This window comes from Mus pahari, chromosome 6 (genome assembly GCF_900095145.1).
Source record: "Mus pahari chromosome 6, PAHARI_EIJ_v1.1, whole genome shotgun sequence".
NCBI classification, from domain to species: Eukaryota; Metazoa; Chordata; class Mammalia; order Rodentia; family Muridae; genus Mus; species Mus pahari.
This window is the reverse complement of record NC_034595.1, coordinates 66,932,962-66,955,422: the sequence shown is the minus strand read 5'-3', so window position 1 is coordinate 66,955,422 and position 22,461 is coordinate 66,932,962. Positions and strand designations below refer to the sequence as shown.

The window sequence follows — 22,461 nt, the reverse complement described above, 5'->3', positions numbered from 1 at the left end:
TACATCCACTTGTCTCTTCCTCCCAAGTGCTGGGATTAAAGGTGTATACCACCATGCCTGGCATACCATCTCCTTTTGACTCAAATATCTAACCCCATGTTCTCATGTTTACTCTGAGCTGATGGCTTTTCATTAAAAAAAAAAAAAAAAAACCTAGCAAGAACTTCTACAAGCTGCCACTAACTCTACTCATCTAATTATACTATGCCTATGTCCTCATTTCCTGACTTTCCTCAGTTATTAAACTCCTGGAGAAAGATTAAGCCCTCATTTTCAGACTTGCTCACCCAGATTATTATTCCTTTTCTTTCTCCCATATGGCTAATATTCTTCTCCCTACCATATATTTCCGTATTATTTATTCAATATTTAAAAGACATCCTTGTTCCCACTTCTTTCCTCTACCCAACACCTTACTCTCCTTCCCTTGAAAGAGTTAATGTTTGCCCTTTCAAATCTCTCTTCCCATCTTCCTTAAATTTAATCATGCTTTTATAATCACAACATTCCTCTGAAACTGTTCTTATAAAGGTTCCCAAATACTTCCATGTCTGTAAATCTTGTAAAATTTCAGTCTTTTATCTCATTTGCCCTAGAAGCAAGTTAGAATTGGCCAACTAGACACTCACTCCCTGTTGCTTAGAACATTTTATCTTCATTTCCAGGCACCTACCAGCTTAACTCCCCACCCCCACCCAATATCACAATGGTTTTTCTTACTTTTCCTTGCTGATGTTTCTTCATCTTTTTAGGACTTAGTTTTTACATCTTTTCTCTTCTGCACCCTCATTTATTTTCTTGGTATTTCATTCAATCCATGGCTTTAAATACAACCTATATACTACAGCTCTTCTGAATACCAGGCTCATGTATCTACCTGACTACATTATATGGATAGCTAATAGACATCTCAGATTTAATAGTCCAAAAGTGAGGTCTTGATTTTCCACCCAAAACTACTCTTTCTGCAGCCTTTATCTTAATGGAAAATGCATAAATTTATAATATATAGGATGAAAGGAAGTCCCATGGTGGATGTTAGACATCCATCAACAGTGGAGAGGAAGATAAAGACACAACTATTACTCTAGACTGTGAGCTCATCCCACACTTCATAAGTCACCTATGTGTCCATAATTTTACTTGAAATCTCCAGGGCCAGATGTGTCTTGGTTTTAGTATTACTGGATTTTATAAAGATATAGGTAAAGATAATATTAAACTATGTGTTATGATCCATAATCAAATACATTAATACTTCCTGAATAAAATGTGTAATATTTTGTATCAAATGAGTGTCATAACTATAAATGACCTCATCTCAATTTAAATGAAAATTTAACTCCAAAAGAGTTTAAGGCAGGTAAACTATTGGGATGAAATGAGAATGAAACAATTTTCAGCACTTGCCATGGTGGCACACACCTCCTATCCCAGCACTTGGACAGAGGCAGGTGGATCTTTGTGAGTTGGCGGCCAACCTGGTCTACTTAGCAAGTTCCAGGCTAGCTAGGGCAACATAGTGAGTCCCAGTCTGAAATAAAATAACCTATTTTCAGTGCCAGTGAGGTGGCTCAGTGGGTTAAGATGCTTGCTGCAAGATGACCCGAGTTTGACCCCTGGAAGCTAGATGGTGGAAGGAAGAGAATGGACCTCCAGAGGTTGTCCTCTGACTTTTTACACATGCATCTTGCCCTGTGTCCCGTTCCTAATGTGTATGTGTATGTGTGTGTGTGTGTGTGTGTGTGTGTGTGTGTGCACACGCACACACACACTTAAAAAGTAAAATGAAACAAAATACCACCACCAACAAAAGCATTTATTTATCTGTGTATAACTGTACTTCAACCTTGATACTGTAAGCAAGACAAAATTGTTTTTAACCACGAGAAACAAACTACATACAGGCATCTTTCCTTAATCTAGACCTGAGGCATCAAAAAGAGTAATACCTAAATACCTACAGGTCTACTAGGAAAACCCCAAGAGACAAATGCAGAGTCTTACCAGAAATGTGGAGTCCATTTCTGCTGTCATCAGCACTATGCCCTTTTCTTCCTTAAGTTCAGGATAGTGATATAAAATCAGCTGGCTGGCTGCTGCATCCCCTCGGGTCTGCATAGAGGAACACTTATCAAAGCTCAATAAGGTACCACCACAACAAACTGCAGTTTCAAAGCAACAGAGTCTGGAGCAGATTCTAGCTCTTAACAGCCCCTTGGGTGCTGGTGAGTTAGAGGACTGGTATGCAGGGCAAGGTCAAGCCTGCAAAGACATGGCGAACTGACAGTTTTCATGGTGTTATTTGTGTCTTCAATTGGAAAAGAGTTGGCTTTTTTCCCAGAAATGTTTACAAAGGCAGTGAATCCTTCATTGTAGTCATACATTTAAAAACAAAATGGTACAGGCAGCTACCAAGCTAAGGTCTAAAGAAAGTGATGTGCTGGTGTAATTGCTACTTCTACGGACTAGTGCATTTCATCTACTCCCTGTGGAGGCTCTAAAGTCTGAGCTCTTTTAAGCTATAGCTAGCACTGGAGAGTTTGTACACAAGCCAGATTTCTATTTGTGGCTTTAAAATATTATCTGGTTGGGGCAGAAAGGAGAGAAAATGACAAATGTGTAACTTCATGAAGAATGATCAGCAAGGTCACCAGACCTCAAGTCTAGACTAGGAAGAGAAGCTGAATTTAAAGCCAATGCCGTTACACAGCATGGAAGAAAACAACCACAGTAAAAAAAAAGCACATCCCTGGGCTTCAGCTTTAGAGCTCCAGCAGGCATCCTGTACATATTACACCGAACTATTGCTAAGGTGCTTTTAACAGTTCATCCTCTTAGTTCTCTCACCACACTTCTAACATACTGATCATTCTGGCCATAATCCTAATACTAATTATTTTGATCATTACGTTTCTAAAGGACTTTCTCAGGGTCTGTTATGAAATTCATATGTGATACTATCACAAACAGACATATACCTCTCAACCCATATAAGAAAGAAAACATTAGACACTGTGGTGATTAGAATGGAAAATGTCCCCCAAAACTCAGGTATCTAAAGGCTTGTTCCCCAGTTGGTGGTGCTATTTGGGGAAAGTTATGGAACTTTTAGGAGGTGAAGCCTCGCTGGAGGAAGTACACCTTGGGGGCAGAGGCAGCCATGAGAGTTTATATCTTTGCCTACTTCCAGTGTGTTGTCCACTGTATGCTTGTTGAAGAATGATCTCTCAGCTTCCTGCTCTGGCTACTTGCTATCCTGTCTCCCTAGCCATTACAGAGTCCTGCTCTGGAACTGTAAGCTCAAATAAACTCTTTCTTCTATAAGTTGCTTCTAGAATGGTGTTTTATCATAGCAATAGAAAGTAAACAAGGACAGACATACAGTAGGAGGATCCCGCTGTACCGCCTTCCAATCTCGTTCTAGAGTCAGCATCTACTCTGTGTTTGGTATCTGTCAATTCCTCTGTGCTTTTATATTTTAGCTAAGAACTCCACTGGGGCAGTCCTTTTCTCGTAGGACCGAGTAGGGTTCTCAGGACAGTGGTCAGTGTTTAAGTTTATACTCTGGAGTAAGACATGCGGGACTCAAAATAGTTTACTACTTACTTAGTAATGCAAATGACCTTCCCTAGCACACCACCTTCTCTACCAATAGAAGCAGTAACAGTAGCCGCTTCATGACAGATTTGAAAAGATTCAATGACAAGTATGAAACACCATCTGCATAATATGTATCTAATGCTAACACTTGACAAATTCTAACACCACAATGTCAAAGCTTGCCCCTTCACTTTATTCTGTGCTGTCTGCCTCAGCTTTAAAGCCAAAACAATACAGGTTTTTTCGTTTTTTGTTTTTAAATCAGGTGTGTGCTCCGAATATAGAATGCCAATCCTAGTTACTATGAATTAAAGTACTGACTCTTTTTTTAAGTTTCAAGTGTACTTTGAGCTATATTTTTTTACTCTAATATTTGTAAATAAAAAAAGAAAAAAGAGCCGGGCGTGGTGGCACACGCACTTTTAATCCCAGCACTCGGGAGGCAGAGGCAGGCGGATTTCTGAGTTCGAGGCCAGCCTGGTCTACAAAGTGAGTTCCAGGACAGCTAGGGCTACACAGAGAAACCCTGTCTTGAAAAACCAACCAACCAAACAAACAAACAAAAAACCCAAAAAAGAAAAAAGAAAGTAAATAAACTAATATTTATGAAGTGAAAACTATTCATCTAGCATTTTGGAAAAGGCTACCTTGGTTAATAAAACACAGGTAAGACATGGAGGCCTTCCTCAGTGGGCTCATAGCTTGGGCTAAAACGATCCATTTGTGTTGAGACACATACAATAGATGCCACAGAGGTTGTGGAAGGAGACAAAAGACAGGCAGTGAAGCTAGAGAACGGCATTCTGACTTCAGCTATCTGGTGTGGAGGCCTAGAAACCCAGCCTAACATTCAGTGTATTACAGTTCAGCAGCGGCACAGCAGGTACTGCTGGACTCAGCCCATGCTCTGGACCCTAACCAGGAAGGCTTCTAGTCTTACCAAAGGATACACTTCTTTTTTATACCCCGTGTTTTGTAAGGCATCGTCACCTACCTGAATATTTATAAGTGCAGTGAAGTGGAGTTCTGTACCTGTCCATTGTCCTACAAAGAACTCATAACCATCCCTTCTTGGTAGTGCACAAAGAAACTGTGGAAAACAGAAAAACAAGTAGACAGGTGAATAAATGAAGTCACTTCTTCAACGTCTAATCACTAGTAGCACTCTATTTCTTCAATGCTTGGATATTTGGATATTTTCTCTATTTTCTCTTCCTTCCCTCTTTCCTTCCTGTCTTTTTTTTTTTTTTTTTTAATTTTAAGAAAATGTCTCATGTATCCCAGGCTGACCTCAAACATATACAGTGAAGCATGACCTGACTCCTGATTCTCCTGCCTCTACCTTGAATAAGCCTTAGAATAAGCATGTGCCACCATACCCAGTCAATGGGGTACTGGGGATTGAGCTTGGGGTTTTGTGCATGCTAGGTAAAGTAACCTACTGAGTTATATTCCCATTCCATAATGCTTGGCTTTATGGGATGAAATTATGAAATTAATTATGTGATAGTAAACAAACACATGCACATTTCTCAACCCATCTAAGAAGGAACGTATCAGAGATGAAATTTGAGAGCTGACATTTAGCAATATTGCTATCCAGCCCACCAGTATGATATATATATATATCTGATTTGCTAAGGTAGTCTTTATTTCCTGCAAGCAATGTTTGAGAAAAACCCTAGCAATCATAGCTGTCACATTGGCTAGCCATTCCCTTTCCCTGGAACTGTGTGGTGGATCACTACTTCAGCATCAAAATATTAATTTTTTTCTGACACATATTATCAGAATAGCATGAACAAAATTGTCATGAAAACTCTAACAAAGGAACCTCACGGAGGTTGTGAAGATAAAGATCTTAGGTGCTGTCTAGTTTCCTCCCTCCCTCCCTCCCTCCCCCCTTCCCTCCTTCCCTCCCTCCTCCCTTCCTTCCTTCCTTTCTTATTGAGGCAGGCTTTCTCTCTAGCCCTGGGTGACCTGGAACCTGTTATATAGACCAGGCTGACTAGGATTAAAGACACGTATCACTACACTGGGCTCTACGCTGCCTTTGCAGATGTACATATACTGACAGATTAAGACCTATATCACAAAGGCCTAATATGTAGTAAAGTGCTAAAAAGCCATTTATAAGAATGAAAATACCACTTATATTATGACAAGAACTGGTTTGACATTTCCTCTTTGGTAGCACTTATAAGCAATTCTTCACAGTCACTACAGACTTACTGTTGGGCAGGACTGAGCCCGGTTCCAGATCAAATCAAACTTCTCTTTCTGTAAGTTAGAAAAGAATAAAATTAACTTACAAATAGGAAAACATGAAAAATCACAATCACACTAGATTTTTTTCTAAGATTGAATTCTAGAACTACATTATGGCTAAAACAGGCTTTTAAGTTCCACCATTTACAAATCACTCTTATAATAAAATGACAGGAAAACCTGATGCATGCTTTGTTGCTCATTGCTACAGAGCATATGTGAAGACTAAGTCCTCCAATGATTCAAAGTCTCCAAGGAACCAGGTAGGAAGGTACTCAAGGGAGACCTGAGAAGGCCTGTTCAATGAGCTGGTATGAAAGATCTAAAACAGCAAGTACAGACTGCACAGGTTGTGGAGTTCATGAAGGTAAGAGCATATATGTATAAGAAGTTAAAACAAAGGACAGAGTCTCCTCACAGCCAAAGGCCTGGCTTTTTTCTCTGTATGCATTTTCATCTTTAATCTTATACTTAGGTAAGCCTCTCAGAATACAGTGGTGTTCTTCAGTGCACTTTAAGATAAAAGATAATCTCTCTCTCTCTTTCTTTTTTTACTTGCTGTATAGACAAGGCTGACCTCTAACTCACGAGACCTGTCTGCCTCTGTTTCTACCTCTCGAGCACTGGGATTAAAGGTGTGCACCACCATGTCTGGTTCTTAGCTATCGTAAAGCAATGGCCAGCAATCACCTTTAAAACAATTCCACGAAGGCAAAGCCAAGAAAATGCCGCTTGCTAAGGGGAAAAGCTGGAGAGGCCCAGAGGGAGCTCTGGGTCAGCTCAGCATTTGCCATACACACAGGAAGGGAAGAAAGCCATGCTGTGGCTGTGTCTTGACTCCCACAGTTTGGTTAGAAAGTGAAAATGAAATAAAATGCATCTGGAAATCACTCAGAAACATGAACTTACACTAGCCTCCCTGGGCAGACTTGGAAACATTCCTAAACCAGAACGAGGGAAAGCAAAAGTCATAAATATACCATATGGAACTTCCAATCTCTGCTGCTTAGGGCATAATAAAACTCTTAGAGCTGTAAAGTGTAAGTTCCTGAGATGTCATAAATAGAGGAGAAGTAAAGGCAGCTGCCTGAGAGGGTACGAGCGCTGACCTCAAGCTGAAACACTTTCATCTCCCCTTCAGATTACTCACAGGAATAACTGCGTAGACTGTGTCTTTTGCTGAAAAATACTGCTGCCAAATCTGCAATAAACAAACAAAAGAATGATCTGTGACAATACGGGTAATCTTTTCAATGTACACCAAGATACAGTGATAGCTTTCATCCTCAGAGCATTATTCTAATAATAGGGAGGAAAACTTATTGTAATGTCCTTACAACTAGTATATGATTACAATTTTTAATACATATGCTCTTCTAAATGATTAAACTGTAACTCTTTAAGAATTTCTTTCTAAGATTCATTTTTAATGTATAGATCTATGTCTCTGTGTACCATGTGTGTAGATGCCCTTGGAGGCTAAAAGGTGTGTGGATTCCCTAAAGCTGGAGGTAAAGGCAGTAATGAGCCCCATGATGTGGGAGCTAGAAACTGAACACAGACCCTCTAGAAAAGCAAAAAGTGCTCTTCACTCCTGTCATCTCTCCAAGCCCTACACTGTTTATTTCTTAATAATCAAGTCTGAAGCTGGAGAGATGGTTAATAACATCTATAGCTCTTGAAAAAGTCCCGAGTTTGGTTCTTAGCATCCACGTCAGGCATTTCATGGCTGCCTCTTACTCCAGCGCCAGGAGACCAGTGGGATCCTTCAGCCTCTGCAGGCTCCTGCACTCCTGTATACATACTCCCTTACAAACAGATAACTGATAAAAATAAAAGGGGCTGGAGAGATGGCTTAGCAGTTAAGAGCACTGAGGTTCAACTCCTACTGTCCAGATGGTAGCTCACACCATCTGTAACTGTAGTTCCAGGGAATCTGATACTTATTCTTGGCCTCCACAGGTACTGCACATATGTGATGCACAGACTTGCATGTAGACAAAACATCCATACACATATAATAAGAAAATAACCTTTACAAAATAAACCCTGTCATAGTTTCTATGACCTCTGAAATAATTGTTCTCAGGATTTATCTTGTTTGTGATAGGCTTTCACAAGTTCTTTATCCTCTCCCCACACCATGCCTCCCCAGCCAACTGTGGACCTTCCCAGAGAGGAAGAATACAGGTCACTCAGAGGTTAGGGTCTGGAGTCAATGGCCTGGGATGCAAACCCTAGCCCTGATCATTTACTAGCTATTCCACCTTGGACAAATCTCTGAAACTTTGATGACATTGATACAACAGCAGTGACACCAACCTCATAGGATTGTTATGAAGACTAACTGAACTGGTAGAATTGAGACTGGCAGAGTAGACACTAAAATAATGTTAGCTTTTATTGCTTATTGCAGGCAGCTCTTAAAATTCTGCTTCCAGGAAGTCCTATATTTAGGAAGCAGATAGAGTCTGTTGCCTGACTGGGATAAAGAGCAATCACCATCTCTCTGCCTGGCATCAAAGAGCACAAAGAGCATAGTTGATTTTCATGATGTAAACACCCAAAAATAGTGAGTAGGTTTATAAAGTATAAAATAAGAAAACAGGGAAAAAGAAAAAGAAAGCCCACAGTTTTATTACACTGTAAGAATTGTTTTGGTTGTTCTTAGGAATGCTTTTGACAATATATTGTATGTAGTCCACATGCAGTATCCTCACAGCACGTATGCATGTTCTATGCACACGCTTTTTACCGACTTCTATTATTTTTTTTGTCCTCTGTGGCTTTTCGCATTAAGGGTTTTTACTGGAATTTTCTTTTTCCCATCTCTGACCACCTTCCCCACCAGTTCTTCCTTAACTCAAGGCTAAGTTCATACTTTTCCCCACAAGTAGTTTTCCTTCATCATTTCATCAGAAGTTTTCCTATGAATTGTCTATTTCATATCTCTCTAGAGATTGCGCTGGCTAGTTTTATGTCAGCTTGACAGAGAAAGTCATTTAGGAAAAGGGAGCCTCGATTGAGAAAATGCTCCCATGAGACTGGCCTACGGACAAGAATATGGTACATTTTCTAGTAAAAAAAATAAATTTAAAATTTTTTATTTTATTATTTTATGTGTATGACTATTGGCTTGAACATACATATGTATGTATACCATATTTACATCTCCAAGAAGTCATTAGAGTTTTTGATCTCTTGGAAGTGATGTTACAGATGGTTGTGAGCCACCCTGTGGATGCTGGGAATCAAACCTCGGTCCTCTGCAAGAGTGTTTAGTGCTCTAAACCGCTGAGCCAATCCTCCAGCATGTTTGTAATTAGTGACCAATGTGGAAGGGCCCAGCCTATTGTGGACTGATGCCATCCATCAGTGGGTGGCCCTGAAACATATACAAAGCCGCTGAGCAAGCCTGTAAACAGCACTTCTCCATGGGTTGATGCACCAGCTCCAGCTTCTATACTTCTGTGATTTTGAGTTCCCTCTCTGACCTCCCTAGATGACAGACTACAAACTTTAAGCTGAAATAAACACCTTTCTTCCCAAGTTGCTTTTGGTCATGGTGTCTGATTGCAGTAATAAAAAACTAACTGAAACAAATACATTAATTTAAATATGGTCATTAGCATACGAATGCATCTCCTTCACTGGTTTGCAAGCACTGTGTAGGCAGAATATTAGTCTGTGCTATCACCAATGTCCTGTAATCCAACAGTATCAGATGCTTAGCATGCATGAAGTCTTGGTTCAGTTCCCAGTACTGCTTGGTGGTGTGAGGGGGCAGGCAAAGGGAGGGAATTTGGCTTATACTAGAACTTCTTAAAGTTTTTCCACTTGTGACTTCCTTTTGCCCAAGAAATTTGATTGTGGGTATATGTAATATAAAATAGGTATACAAATCAAATATTTACTGATACTTTTTCATTTATTTTAAAACATCAATAGCACTTACTCTGTGCCAGGATTCGTTCTAAGTACTTCACAAACGTTAACTCATTTAATTCTCAAATAGTTTAAGAAGTAGGCATATAGCTCTTACCACTTTACAGTGGGGAAACTGAGGCTCTGAGAAATTAACTTGTCAGTCAGATAAGTGGCAGAGCTAGAGCTTAAAAATGGCAGCTCATTTGTAAAGTCTAACTTCCTTCCTTCCCTCCTTCCCTCCCTCCCTTTCTTGATACAGGGTTTCTTTGTGTAGTCCTGGCTGTCCTGGAACTCACTCTGTAGACCAGGCTGACCTTGAACTTACAGAGATCTGACTGCCTCTGCCTCCTGAGTGCCGGGATTAAAGGCCTGTGCCACCATGCCCAGCTCTACAGTCTCTGCTTTAACCAGCACACTATCTTCTCTGTAGCAAGCAGAACCTCAGGCACACTCAGCTAAGACAAGGTAAAGGGAAAGCTACATGGAGCAGCTGTGCCCACCACTACCCCACCAGCACACCATGGGAGCCTATTTGGAAAGGTGGTACAGAGCCCGCTATAGAACTTTGACGACTTAAAATGAAAGAGAAAGGGTGAACCTAAGTCATTAGACATATAAAAGCAAGACAAAGAAAGACACTTTTTAAATGTCACTGCTATTTATGTGACTCATCACTTTTGTCCCTTAGGACTATTTGTTATTGGGATAGAAAAAGGTGTAAGAAAAATGTCTGACCTTTTCTGTTCTCAGACTTGGTTCACAGAGCAAACACTCTCAGGGGGCGTGCCTACTCATTTCCACCCATTACCTGTTTTATTTCCTCCGCAGTTTTGTCTTTCACCATCTCAACGTTGAAGACTGAACTGAGAGTCTTGAAAGAAGAAATAGCAATTAACATCTACAATTAACGATAACAACAACCCCAGCTTAGTTCTGTCTCAAGCCTTGTGGAAAAGAATGTCAGCACAGTGAAGCAGACCTCCGGTAGGTAGGTACAAAAACACTCACATGCTCAGAGAATGTGAGTCTCCGCTCCCACACAGACCTTCACAGTTCTATTCCTGGACAGTATCTATTAGGTCATCAAGCATCTCCGGATGCTTCAGTCTCACCAGTGAATCCTGCAGCACTTTGCAGCTGGTAAAGGAGAAGACTGGCTGCTGTTCCACCAGGGAGCTCTGTATTTGTACAATAGGTACATGCTCCATGTGGTGTTTTGATTTAGAAAGGAGTGCTTTACATTTCCTTCAAATGTCTTGTAGCATCCGTGGACCCAAACCTAAGTTAGAAGTCATGTCAAGGACACAATAATCCAGACAAATATTTCTCATCTCTACTATTGGGAAAAATCATCTTAGACAAAAATCCCTGAGCACAACAAATATGTTTAAATCTGCAGCCTCTTATTATAGATGTCCCACATGACTTCAGACTTAGATTTCTATATTTAACTAGAAACCTACCTTGTCCTTAGTGAATCCTTTGCTCACAGGCTGTTTCCCCAAGGCATCTGTCTGAAATATATGATGAGACAGACTATTAAACTATACTTTCCTCATAGAAAGAAAGAAAGCAAGCAAGAAAGGCAGGAAGAAAGAGAATATATCAAGCCACTGAGGTGGCCAGTCTCACTGAGTCCTTCTGTTCCTGGGAACTCTCTCATATCCACTCTCTAGGACACAGTACACACCTCTCTAAGAGACTGAGTCCTTCTGTCCCTGGGAACTCTCTCATACCCACTCTCTAGGACACAGTACACACCTCTCTAAGAGGTACTGTTTATGGGGCAGCTCTTCTTCCGCTAAGATTCTGAGATACAGAGGTGAGAACAGGTATGTTAGCAGACACTGACTCCCAGTACAGGAGTTCACAGAACGGCTGCCACTATCAAGGACTGTGAAAGACTGTGAAGGATTCTTTCTGGGTTTGGCCCGCTGACCTATTCCACACCAGACACCAATTAGGTGAGAAATGGAGAGATGTGTTTTCTAAAACTGATTATTTCTGATAGCATTTCTAGTGGTAGGTGTCTTCAGCATGCTAGAGTCCTGTTGAGTTCTCAGATTCTCTATTAATTAGACTTCTTGTGATAGTTAAAATCCCTTGTTACATTGACGGGACCAAGAGGTGCCTAGGGGATTTGTAATGCACCTCTGGATAAGTCTGTGATGGCACTTCCAGAGATGACTAGGTCATGAGGGCTCTGAGCTAATGAACAGATTAATCCTTTGCTGGATTCATAATATTAAGATATTGAGAACTGACGAAAGGTAGGCTGTGGGGTCTATCTGGAGGAAGTATGTTAGGGCATGTTCTTAGGGGCTCTATGTTACTTTGGTCTCTTTCCATAGCCCCCTTTTCTGCTTCCTAAGCTCACATGCTCTTTGACATGATGTACTGACAAATCTGAAACATGCAAAACCCAATCCTTCCTCATCAAGGTTGCTTCTGTCACAGAAATGTGCTAACAACAGATATATTTCCTCTCTAAAAGGGCCAAAACCAATCAAAAGTAGTTCTAGCTTGGCTCAAGTCTCTCCAGAATTTGTTCCCGTGCACCTCTGAGATTACAAGTTTTCAAATTATATGTTGTAAAATCACTTCAGTGGATTGTCAACAGTATTTTTTAGGAGATGAAAACTAAGAATACACTACCCAGGTGTGATGACTCACACCTGCAATCTGAGCCCATGGGAGGCTGAGGCAGGAGGGTTACTGAGAGTTCAAGAGGGTTACCTACTAAGTTCCAGATGAGACTGGTTTGCAGAGTGAGAACCAGACAAACATAGGAAAAGAATGTATTACATGTCACTAGACTACTGCTGCATAAAAGTTTCATTTGATATAACAGACACATATATTCTAAGCAGCAATGTAAATATATTTCCTATTGTGAGTTGTGGTCAGAGTCTGGAAAGCATTGCCCTAGATTATCATAGCTGGCTTTCCACATGCTTTCCCCAGCACTGGTGCTCAAGGATCACAAAGGCTAATGATGCATTAAGGTCTTTTCATGTGCCAGGGATGGTGTTGGAGAGTACACGATACTAGTTCATCTAGTCTTAGCATATTCTGTGAGGTAAGTATTATTATTTCTAATTCACAAATAGGCAAAACTAAGGCACAGAGAAGTTACATAATTTGCCCATAACTACCTAGCTGGTAGCTAAAAGCTATGACTCAGTCCCTGGCATGTGGTTCCCGAGCTTGTCTTCTTATGAGGCAAGTTACCCTACCTCTACCTTTTAAACTCAATTACCTCTGCAGCCATGTGTACATACACACATGCAGACATACACACCTACAAAAAAAAATAATAATACATCTTGCTGGGTGTGGTAGTGCACAACTTTAATCCCAATTCTCAGGAGGCAAGAGATAAGAGAATCTATGAGTCCAAAGTCAGCCTGGTCTGGTCTACATGGCAAGTTCCAGGCCAGCCAGAGATAGACAGTGAGACTCTGTCTTTAAAAAAAAAAAAGCAAACCCAGGATCTCCATTGAAAATATCCCCTGCGTCCTACAGCTCAGTGCCATGAGCACCTTGATCACTAGACTACATTTCTTATGAGTGGGGACTCTCCTCTCATTCCTCTACATTCCAACATGACTACAGGATCTTGTCCAGCAAGAGCAGGGTACACATTTACTGATGGAGAATGAATAAAGATGAGATGTTCTGGTCACTGGCGACCACTTAAAGGGTAAGGGCGAGTAAACTTATACAACAAGACAAAACCAACCTCTGAGACCCAGCGCGCCTTACCTTCTGCTCCATACACTTGATAAAATCACTTTGTTTGGAGTGCCCCACTGGTTGCTTTCGGAACTCACTGCGCTTCTCCAGGCGGGACTCAAAGGCAGCTGGGTCAGACCTGACAAAAGGTAAATAAAGGTGAAGCACCCAGGCCTATCTGGGTTTTGAAATAAGGAAGCACTCCATTACACCTCCTCAGAGAAGGGACACGGACACCATGAGGCTAATGTTGTTAAGAACAGGGTATAAGCCTGAAAGTCAAGGCAGTGGAAAGCAAAGCCAATTACTCAACTATAGGTAAGCGGCTAGGGATCAGCAGTGCAACACTGGTTTTGTTTTGTTTTGTTTTTTCTTTTGCAGGCTACTCTCTCAGGTGATGCAGAGCTTGCTTTCTCAGGCTTGTAAGCTACCCAAGAGAGAAAGAATACTTTCAAGACATATTGCTGGGTTACCACCACAGGCAGGAATCCCACAGTGTGCCTACTAGGTGTTAAGGTTTTCCCTGAATATATCTAATCTTTGGCGTCTCCCTCTGTACCCACCATCAGACCCTGTACCCCAAATGGATGCTTTGGAAGAAGACTTAGGACCTATCAGACAGAACACAGAATTCATCTTTTATTTTAAAATGGGGATGCTCTTCAGGCTTGAAGGCTAGGCTGACATTGTCACTAAGAATACTTCAGAATGTGTAGCTGATTATGGGATGCTTGGCTTTGTTATCGTAGATGAAAACATCATCCAAGAACTCTAGCTACTTGCCTGGGAGACACACAACAGCTTGGGCGAGGAGCCAAGGATATCTTGTTTAACCCTTTGGTAGACCTTCATAGTCAAGACATTATAGGGTACTGCCTATTCCAAAAACTGTTTGGATGTGACACCAAATGTCACTCCCTTTCATTACTATGTAGATGGGCTGATCTTTTCTTTTCTTCTGGAAGGACTGGGTCAGCCCAGCTAATAAGCACAGGCGTACCTGAGCTTGCCATGGTGAGTGCATAGAAAACAGGGCACCCTGGGCAGTAGAGTTCTTGCTGTGCTCTAGGCACATAGAAAAGAGCTAACACGCTGTCCCTACGTGAAGAAATTTACTACCTAGTTGTAGAGGCAGATACATAAGTATGTACACACACACTGCTGATAATTATAACCATAACAAAATTTTGCTCAAACATCCTTAAATGACTGAGGTGGTTTCATGACTGTACTTTTGACTGTGTTATTATTTCCCATATTTGGAACACATTCCTCCAATGATTTAAGAGCTAGACCTAGACCATAGTATTTGGAGTTTAGGTACTAGATTGGTCTAGAGAGTGGCAGAGTCTAGTGTGTGAAGGTTTTATGTCAAGCACTAAGCAGTTTGGACACTGAAGAATTCAATAGGGCACCTTGGCAAACTCTTTCTAAAATATCAGTATGTACAAATGTTGATGGGAATGACCTGGTAAGGAAGGAGAGAGAACATTATTGGCTCCCGAGTAAGTCTGAATAGACCCACAAAGTACTCAGTGAGATGAGACACCTCTTGGAGACGCTTGTGTATAAAAGGGATCAGAGAGAAGTGGGTGGAGAGGACTGCAGGTCAAGTACTATTTTAAAATCACAAATTTGCTGGGCATGGTGGCGCATGCTTTTAATCCCAGCACTCAGGAGGCAGAGGCAGGTGGATTTCTGAGTTTGAGGACAGCCTGGTNTACAGAGTGAGTTCCAGGACAGCCAGGTCTACAGAGTGAGTTCCAGGACAGCCAGGACTATACAGAGAAACCCTGTCTCGAAAAACAAACAATCAAAAAACAAAAACAAAAACAAAAACCAACAAAAAAATTCACAAATATTTGAGACTATCTAATGTTTGAAGGAGAGCAAAAGTACTCACTGATTTATTCCATCATTGCTTTAAAAAGCATGGAAGATCACTATATTCATTGTAAAGTGACAGACAGGTGGAGGGTTCCAAGGCTAGAAGTGGTGAACCCTAGTGTCTTAGTCAGGGTTTCTATTCCTGCACAAACATCATAGCCAAGATGCAAGCTGGGGAGGAAAGGGTTTATTCAGCTTACACTTCCATACTGCTGTTCATCACCAAAGGAAGAAGTCAGGGCTGGAAGTCAAGCAGGTCAGGAAGCAGGAGCTGATGCAGAGGCCATGGAGGGATGGTCTTTACTGGCTTGCTTTCCCTGACTTGCTCAGCTTGTTTTCTTATAGAACCCAAGACTACCAGCCCAGGGATGGCACTCCCACCCTGGATCACTAATTGAGAAAATGCCTTACAGCAGGATCTCATGGAGGCATTTCCTCACCTGAAGCTTTCTTTGTGATAACTCCAGCTTGTGTCAAGTTGACACACCAAAGCAAACAGTACACCTAGTTAGAGGATACTACTGCCCACGTGAAGACGAAGAACTTAAAGGAGTGGAATTAAAATGAGACAAAATGCAGAGAACTTCTAGCCGGTAACGTCTGGTTTCCTTTCAGAAGTGCCTTCCTATAGCATAAAATTCCCTCAGACCTCCTTTCCTTACCTTCATCCTTCGACCTGGACCTAGGCACCCACTCTACCTACCTTAACAGCCATAACCCTCAGCCTTTTCCTCCTGAGTGCTGGGGATGGAACTCAAGGCCCAGTGCATAGGAAGCAAGTTCTCTTACACTAAGCTACAACTCTTCCATCTTCACGGTTGCCCTTCTGGAAGTTGAAGCCTTAGGAACCCTGGTTTTGGTCAGATAAGCCCTAACCAATTGTGTGACCTCGGGCAAGCCTCTACCTCTCTCCAGATCCCCACATTACCATAGTGAAAGGGTTCAATGGGCAATACAAACTGACACTACCAGTCTTTGCCGAAATCCCAATCTCCTTTCCAGGCAGTCAGGGCCCTAAGCTGGGAGCCTGACCTCTAAGGCAGGTATCTGCTGACTCAACATGTGACCTTGAGCAAATCAAATGCCTTCGCTGAAGGGCTTCATTTTCGTCTTTCTACATAGGGGATAACTTTCTCTGAGCTGTCTTCCTCCTAGGGCTTTACTGAGAACAAAGCACAAAGACGACTGTGGAAAGATCCAAAGGTTCTGCAGAGGTGTGACTTTAGGCAAGTGGCCTGGCCTCTCTGAACTTGGAAACAAACTATTGGTATAGCGGGGACAGTGCAAGCCCACCGAGCCGGATAGGAGCGCGTGCCGGAAGCTCTGCCCGCCCGCCGCGAGTCCCCACCCCCACCGGGCCAGGCCCGCACCTGCGCAGCTGCTGGATCTTGTCCCGGTAGCGGTCGTAGAAGGGGTTCGCTTCCAGCTCGCTGACCCCACTGTCGTCTGCTCCCCCGGGGGGCAGGCCCGAGCCCCGGCGCACCGGGAACACGCGCAACTGTGCTGGTGACACGAACCCCAGCCCCAGGGCGCGGCTGCGCACTGCACACAGGCCTCGGTAGAGGCCGGCCACCTGCAGGACTGCGGGGCACGCTCCACCCGCAGCGGACACGACGGCCGCCATGGCCGCCTGCGACTCCCCCTCCTCCTCCTCGGGCGCGTCAACCTCGGCCCCCGGCCCGCGCGCCTGCTCCATCTCCCGCAAGGTCCGCGAGGCCCGCGTTCCGCCACCGAGGTTCCGCGCGCTCAAGGTTCCGGGTGCTGGAGTGGAAAAGGGACAACGACGCTTCGGGCTGGCAGCTCTCGGTTCTGCCCACCCGCTCTGTGGGTGTCGCGGCGCGTCTCCTCCCGGGAGTCTGCCGGGATTCACCCCACCCCCTACCCCCGACCAGCAGCCTCTGCGCGCCAGGCTTCTTCTGGAAAGCTGGCTTGCATCTTAGGGTTCTCACCGGGCTTGCCCCTTTTCTAAATTTACTTGGCACTAGCTGTAACAGTTTCTTTAGCTGCAAAGGATGTTTGAACATCATAGCTGAAGCTTCTCTTTATCGGTGTCTATTTGCAGAAGGTTCCATTGGCCTCATACCCTATGAAGTAGATATTAACCTCATTTTACAGATGGAGACGCTAAACCGGCTGCGAACCATTAAAGTAGTAAGTTCCACCTAAAAGCTAAGCTTTTAAAAAACGCAGTGCCTCTGAAGACTGGGTTTCTTCCTGGCATTTAATTGAACTCCTTTCCTCAGAAACATAAGGAATTGTCCTGGACAAGTCTTTATTTGGGCTCTCCCCCTCTCAACCAAAATGTCACCATCTTCATCTGCTGAAACAAACTTGAGCTTAGGAACAATGGATTCTCACCGGCTGCCAGCAAAAGCAGACCCTATGTGAGGGCAATCACATGGAAGCCCTTTTCTGCACCTTAGTTGATAGGAACCTCTCCCGAGGCAGGAACAGACTCCAGACTCAGACATCAGACTGTCGATGCTGGACAATGCAGTGGGAGATATGGAAGTCTGACTTTGCTGGCCTGTACCTGGCTCAGGAATCTTCAACGTGCTGTTTCCTCTGCTCAAACAGGCGTGCACTGCCTTCTCCTCATCTGGAACTCAGTTCTCTCAGCACCTCAAAGAGACCTCTCGAGAAACCTCCCCATCCTTAAAAAAAAAAAAAAGAATTGTGTTGGAGTGTGGTGAAGCACATGTGAAAATCAGAAGACAATTTTGTGACATAGGCTCTCTCCTTCCTTTCCAGTTTCTAGGGATCTAAATCAGCTCTCCAGGCTCACAGGGCAAGTGTTTTAACCTGCTGAGCCATCTCTCCCCCATGCTCCCTTATAGTCTATCTTTACTCTCCCCCCACCCAGAGCTGAGGGCTGAACCCAGGGCCTTGTGCAAGCACTCTACTAGGCTAAATCCCCAACCCTTCACAGTCTACTTTTTACAGAAGATATAACTATCCAGAACTTTAGCTCAACAGTGGTCTGAGGTAGAAATGCCTCCCACAGACTCAGGTATTTGAACACTTGTTCCCCTGTTGGGGAGGGTGTGACCCTCTAGGAGGTGAGCCTTGCAGGAGGAAGTACATCACTGGGTAGGCTTTGAGAGTTGCAGGCTTCCCCATTTCCAGGCACTGCTTTTTGCTTCCTGCATATGGATAAGGATGTGATCTCCCAGCTTTGTGCCCCAGCCACCTGCTGCCATGTCTCCTTTGTCATTATGGACCCCCTGCCCCTTTCTGGACCCATAAGACAAACAAAAATACTACCACCAACAACAAAACAAAACAAAAACAAAACAAACAAACGAAATAAGGCCTCTGTCTATAAGTTCCTTCACAAAAAATTGATATTTTTTTATCACAGCAACAGCAATGTTTACATAAACCCATAGAATTTCTGTAAACACCTTGTTTACAGAAACCCATGGGATTCACATTTCAGTGGAACCAGATAAACACTTGTATGTAGAAAAGCAAAGCAAGAAAAGAGAGACACGCATAGGGTATTGTCTGAGCAGGGTTTGGATGGAATGGGGGATGACTTGTATGGATACCTGCAGGGACAAACTAGCTAAGGGGAACAGCAAGTGCAACAACATGATTATAGTGTTGTAAATAGCAAGAGCTTATCCCCGTGGCCGAGGGGACAGAGGTAGAGATGACACAGAGTTGAGTGGCTAAATTGCTCAGAGCTTTGAAGGTCATGGTTAAAAACTGGCTTTTGTTCTGGGAAGTTTGAGCAGAGTAACATGGCCTACTCTTCAAAGGATCGTTCTGACTGCTGGAACTCGGAGTATGTGGAGCAAATATGGAAACCTCCAAGGGTGAGTAATCTGTCCCACCTTAAAGTCCCAGGTTAAATATAACTAATAGATAGGCAAGAAGGATGTCAGCCAGACTGCTGGGTATGTGAATCTGAAGTTCTGAGGTATGTTCCAGGCTGGAGGTATACAGCTGTAAATCATCAGCGCATTTGTGTTCTTTAATGTTATAAATGTGGGTAAGTCTACCAAGAAGGGAACATAGGTAGAATGCTAAAGACTGAGCCCTGGAGCATGCCACGACTTAGAGACCAGGAGATAGTGGAAGACACCATCGAAAGAAGAGGAAAAGCAGGGGCAATAAGGTAGAGCCGAGGGAAAGGCATTCTGGGAAGAACTCTGTAAATAGTGCCTGCTCTGGTTTGAATCTGAAATGTTCTCAATAAACTCATGTGTTGAACACTTGGTCCCCAGCTAGTGGCACTATTTTGGGAGGCTGTGGAAACTAAAGAGGTTGGGCAGAAGAAGGTCACATGGGGTAGGAATTTGAAGACTATAGTCCAGACCTCGGTTCTGGTCCTGAGCTCTGCTTTCTGTTTTCTGTGATGTGAATGGCTGTCTTTTACCATGTGTTCTACCACAGCCATGATGACCAGCCCATTCACATGGGACTGAGCAACTATGGAACCCTCTGAAACAGGAACAAAATCAAACCTTTCCTTTTAACATTGTTTCTGTCTGGTATATGGGTCACAGAAATACAAAAGTAACATAGAGTGTCTGGAGTCACAATAGGAGACTATAAAAAGGAGAAAAACTAAAGGGTAAGATTTCAAGTTAGGACTGGTTGGTATGTCTCCCCTAGAGTTGACTGAGACATAACATGCAAGGGCTTTCTAACTGAGCTACCCATAAGTGGATCAAGTTGCTTTAAGTAATGAGCAAGACCCTGGCTCCAATAAATCCTTGGGGGGATCGGTTGCCAGTGAGACCTGCCCCAACAGTGTGCTCTCCCCCTGACCCCCCGGGTGTGTGTGTGTGTGTGTGTGTAGGGGATGTCTGATGGCCTGGCCAGAAGGGAATGGAGTATTCAGGATAAAGGAAAGAAAGTTAGCCTGGAAAGGAATGCAGGACCAGATGGAGGAGAGCTCCCACAGGGCTCAAGAACACTTGCCAGCACCTGCTAAAGGAAAGAAAGAAAGCAGAAATAAGAGATTGTAGGAGACAAAGGAGGCACTGACCCATTGGTTCTCTTGAGCTGGTTTTCTTCTCATAGCTTGGTCAAGATTTGTTGAGGCCAGACATGCCCAATGCTCTGTGTGCTCTCCCCGGTAGGCACTGGGGAAGGTACCCAGTAGTGTTTCCTTAATCACCAACCACATAGTTAGCACCTTGAGAACGCCAAGGCCCTGTCCTGGGGCTGCTCTATGGGTTCACTGTAAGGAATTGGGCAGACAACTCTCCTGGTGCCTCAGTCTTTGGTAGAAGCAGTAGATGTTGTGTACTAGAGGTCACTGGATGGGCTCCACAAACATTGTCCCTGGAATGCCAGTTGGACAGAACCTGATGACCTTTCCTTTACAGAACAATGAGGCCTGGGCCTTCTGAGGACTCCTATTGGTGGAGTGGTGTGAATTTCCTCTCCCCAGAGTGATAGGCTGGAGGCCAAGACTGACCTTTATGGATTCCCCAAAGGACCCAAGCCTCTCTGGCAGTAAGTGTAGCACCTCTAGCCCTTTCCTCTCACATTGTACCCTGGGGCATGGGGTCCCTAAGGGGAGGTCTTTTGCCTGGATGGAGGAGTGGTGGCTTCTTGAAGTGCTAAGCAATTAGATGATTGTCTTTTCTAGAAACTAAGTACTCCCGGAAGGCTGAGTCCTTACCCCCTTTAGACTTGGTGTTTCTCATCTGTAAATAGCTAAAATGATCCCTTAAGGAACCTGGAAGTCTAGTGTTGAGCTGGAGAACGAGGAGGGAGGTGAGGAATGGAGAGAACAGGAAGAGTGACTAGTGAGGAGGTCAAGGAGGGGAGTGAAAAAAAAAAGGCTGTGCATTAGGCACACCAGCCAGCCAGCCTTTCTCTCTCTCTCTCTCTCATTGCCTTAGTGTGGATCTCCTTGTGCATTGGATTCCTGGGGCTGTGTTCTGTGCTAATAGGAAGCTGCATACTCTTTCTGCACTGGAAGAAGAACTTGCAAAGAGAAGAACGTGCCCAGCAGTGGGTGGAAGTGATGAGAGCTGCCACATTCACCTACAGCCCACTGTTGTACTGGATAAACAAGCGGCGTTACCATGGCATGAATGTAGCCATTAACACAGGCCCTCCCCCTGCTGTCACCAAGACTGAGCCAGAAGATCAGAATCCAGATTCTTTGTGGGAGTTGGATCTCTCTGAAGGCAGAAACTTAGTTGTACAAGACAGCAGCCCCAGAGGTGAAGCCTCTGATCTCTTGCAACATGTTTTGGGGATTCCAAAGCAGCCCCTGTCTTCAAAAATGCCACAGCCTCGGACTGACTCCCCATTCCCACTCCCCACCTTTCAGGAGGTGCCCTTTGCCCTATCCCTCTGCCACCTGCCTCCCATGTTGAACCACTCTGTCTCTTACCCTTTGGCCAACAGCCCTGAAAGGAATGTTCCTTTCTGTTCCCTCCCAACACTGGCCCATGGAACAAACTGCTTTAATGCCAAGCCTTTTGCTTCAGAGCTGTAGTTTCCTCTTAGGGTGGGAGCTGCAAGTACCAAAGGCTCCCTTTGGTAGAACACAGAGATAACCACAAGGAGTTGGTACTGACAAGGAGATCACAGCCACCTGGTGAGCGGTTTAAAGCCACAAACTTAAAAAAAAAAAAAATAAAGTCCAAGTTTTCCACTGTCTCATTTGCTCCTAGAAGGGCAATGCCTTTTGTCCCAGCCAATGTGACTGTGGTGCTTTGTAAATCAAGCTGGTTGTAAGTCTCACCACTGCATATGGGGATCTGAGATTAGCATTTGGGAGACACTGAACCAATACTTGTGGCTGGACTGACTCAATATCCCTCTATCCAGTGTTTAAGCCTGAATGAGCACCAGGCTCTGACCTAGGTCTCCAGGCACTGCTGTTCAGTAGGGGGGGAAGCCCAGATGCCACAAGAGGACAGTTGTTGAGAGCTATGGTGGCCTACATTGGCTATGTCATAGGCCTAACAAATGCCAGTATGGTTTAGCTGGACTGTTGTTTGCCATGTACTGCTTCTTGGCTGGCTGTCTTTATCCTTTATTTCTAGTGTTCCCAAGAACAGTGCC

The 22,461-nt window shown here is 43.6% G+C and overlaps 2 protein-coding genes across 2 annotated transcripts in view; one reads left to right on the top strand and one right to left on the bottom strand.

Moving 5' to 3' along the window:
* The window catches only part of Atpaf1 (ATP synthase mitochondrial F1 complex assembly factor 1), a 21,371-nt gene extending 4,093 nt beyond the window's left edge, over positions 1–17,278 (bottom strand). The window contains exons 1-8 of the mRNA XM_021200308.2: positions 16,791–17,278; positions 13,564–13,672; positions 11,262–11,312; positions 10,607–10,669; positions 7,022–7,072; positions 5,836–5,883; positions 4,598–4,693; positions 2,008–2,115 (exon numbers count right to left, since the gene is read on the bottom strand). Coding sequence (XP_021055967.1) covers positions 2,008–2,115; positions 4,598–4,693; positions 5,836–5,883; positions 7,022–7,072; positions 10,607–10,669; positions 11,262–11,312; positions 13,564–13,672; positions 16,791–17,116 — 852 coding nt within the window. The 5' untranslated portion in view covers positions 17,117–17,278. The remainder of the gene's footprint in view (positions 1–2,007; positions 2,116–4,597; positions 4,694–5,835; positions 5,884–7,021; positions 7,073–10,606; positions 10,670–11,261; positions 11,313–13,563; positions 13,673–16,790) is intronic.
* A 3,572-nt stretch (positions 17,279–20,850) lies between these two features.
* Tex38 (testis expressed 38) lies at positions 20,851–22,053 on the top strand. Its single transcript, XM_021201244.1, has 2 exons — positions 20,851–20,892; positions 21,285–22,053. The coding sequence occupies exons 1-2, from the start codon at positions 20,859–20,861 to the stop codon at positions 21,887–21,889; spliced, it is 639 nt and encodes a 212-aa protein (XP_021056903.1). The 5' UTR covers positions 20,851–20,858; the 3' UTR covers positions 21,890–22,053.
* Positions 22,054–22,461: the final 408 nt, after the last annotated feature.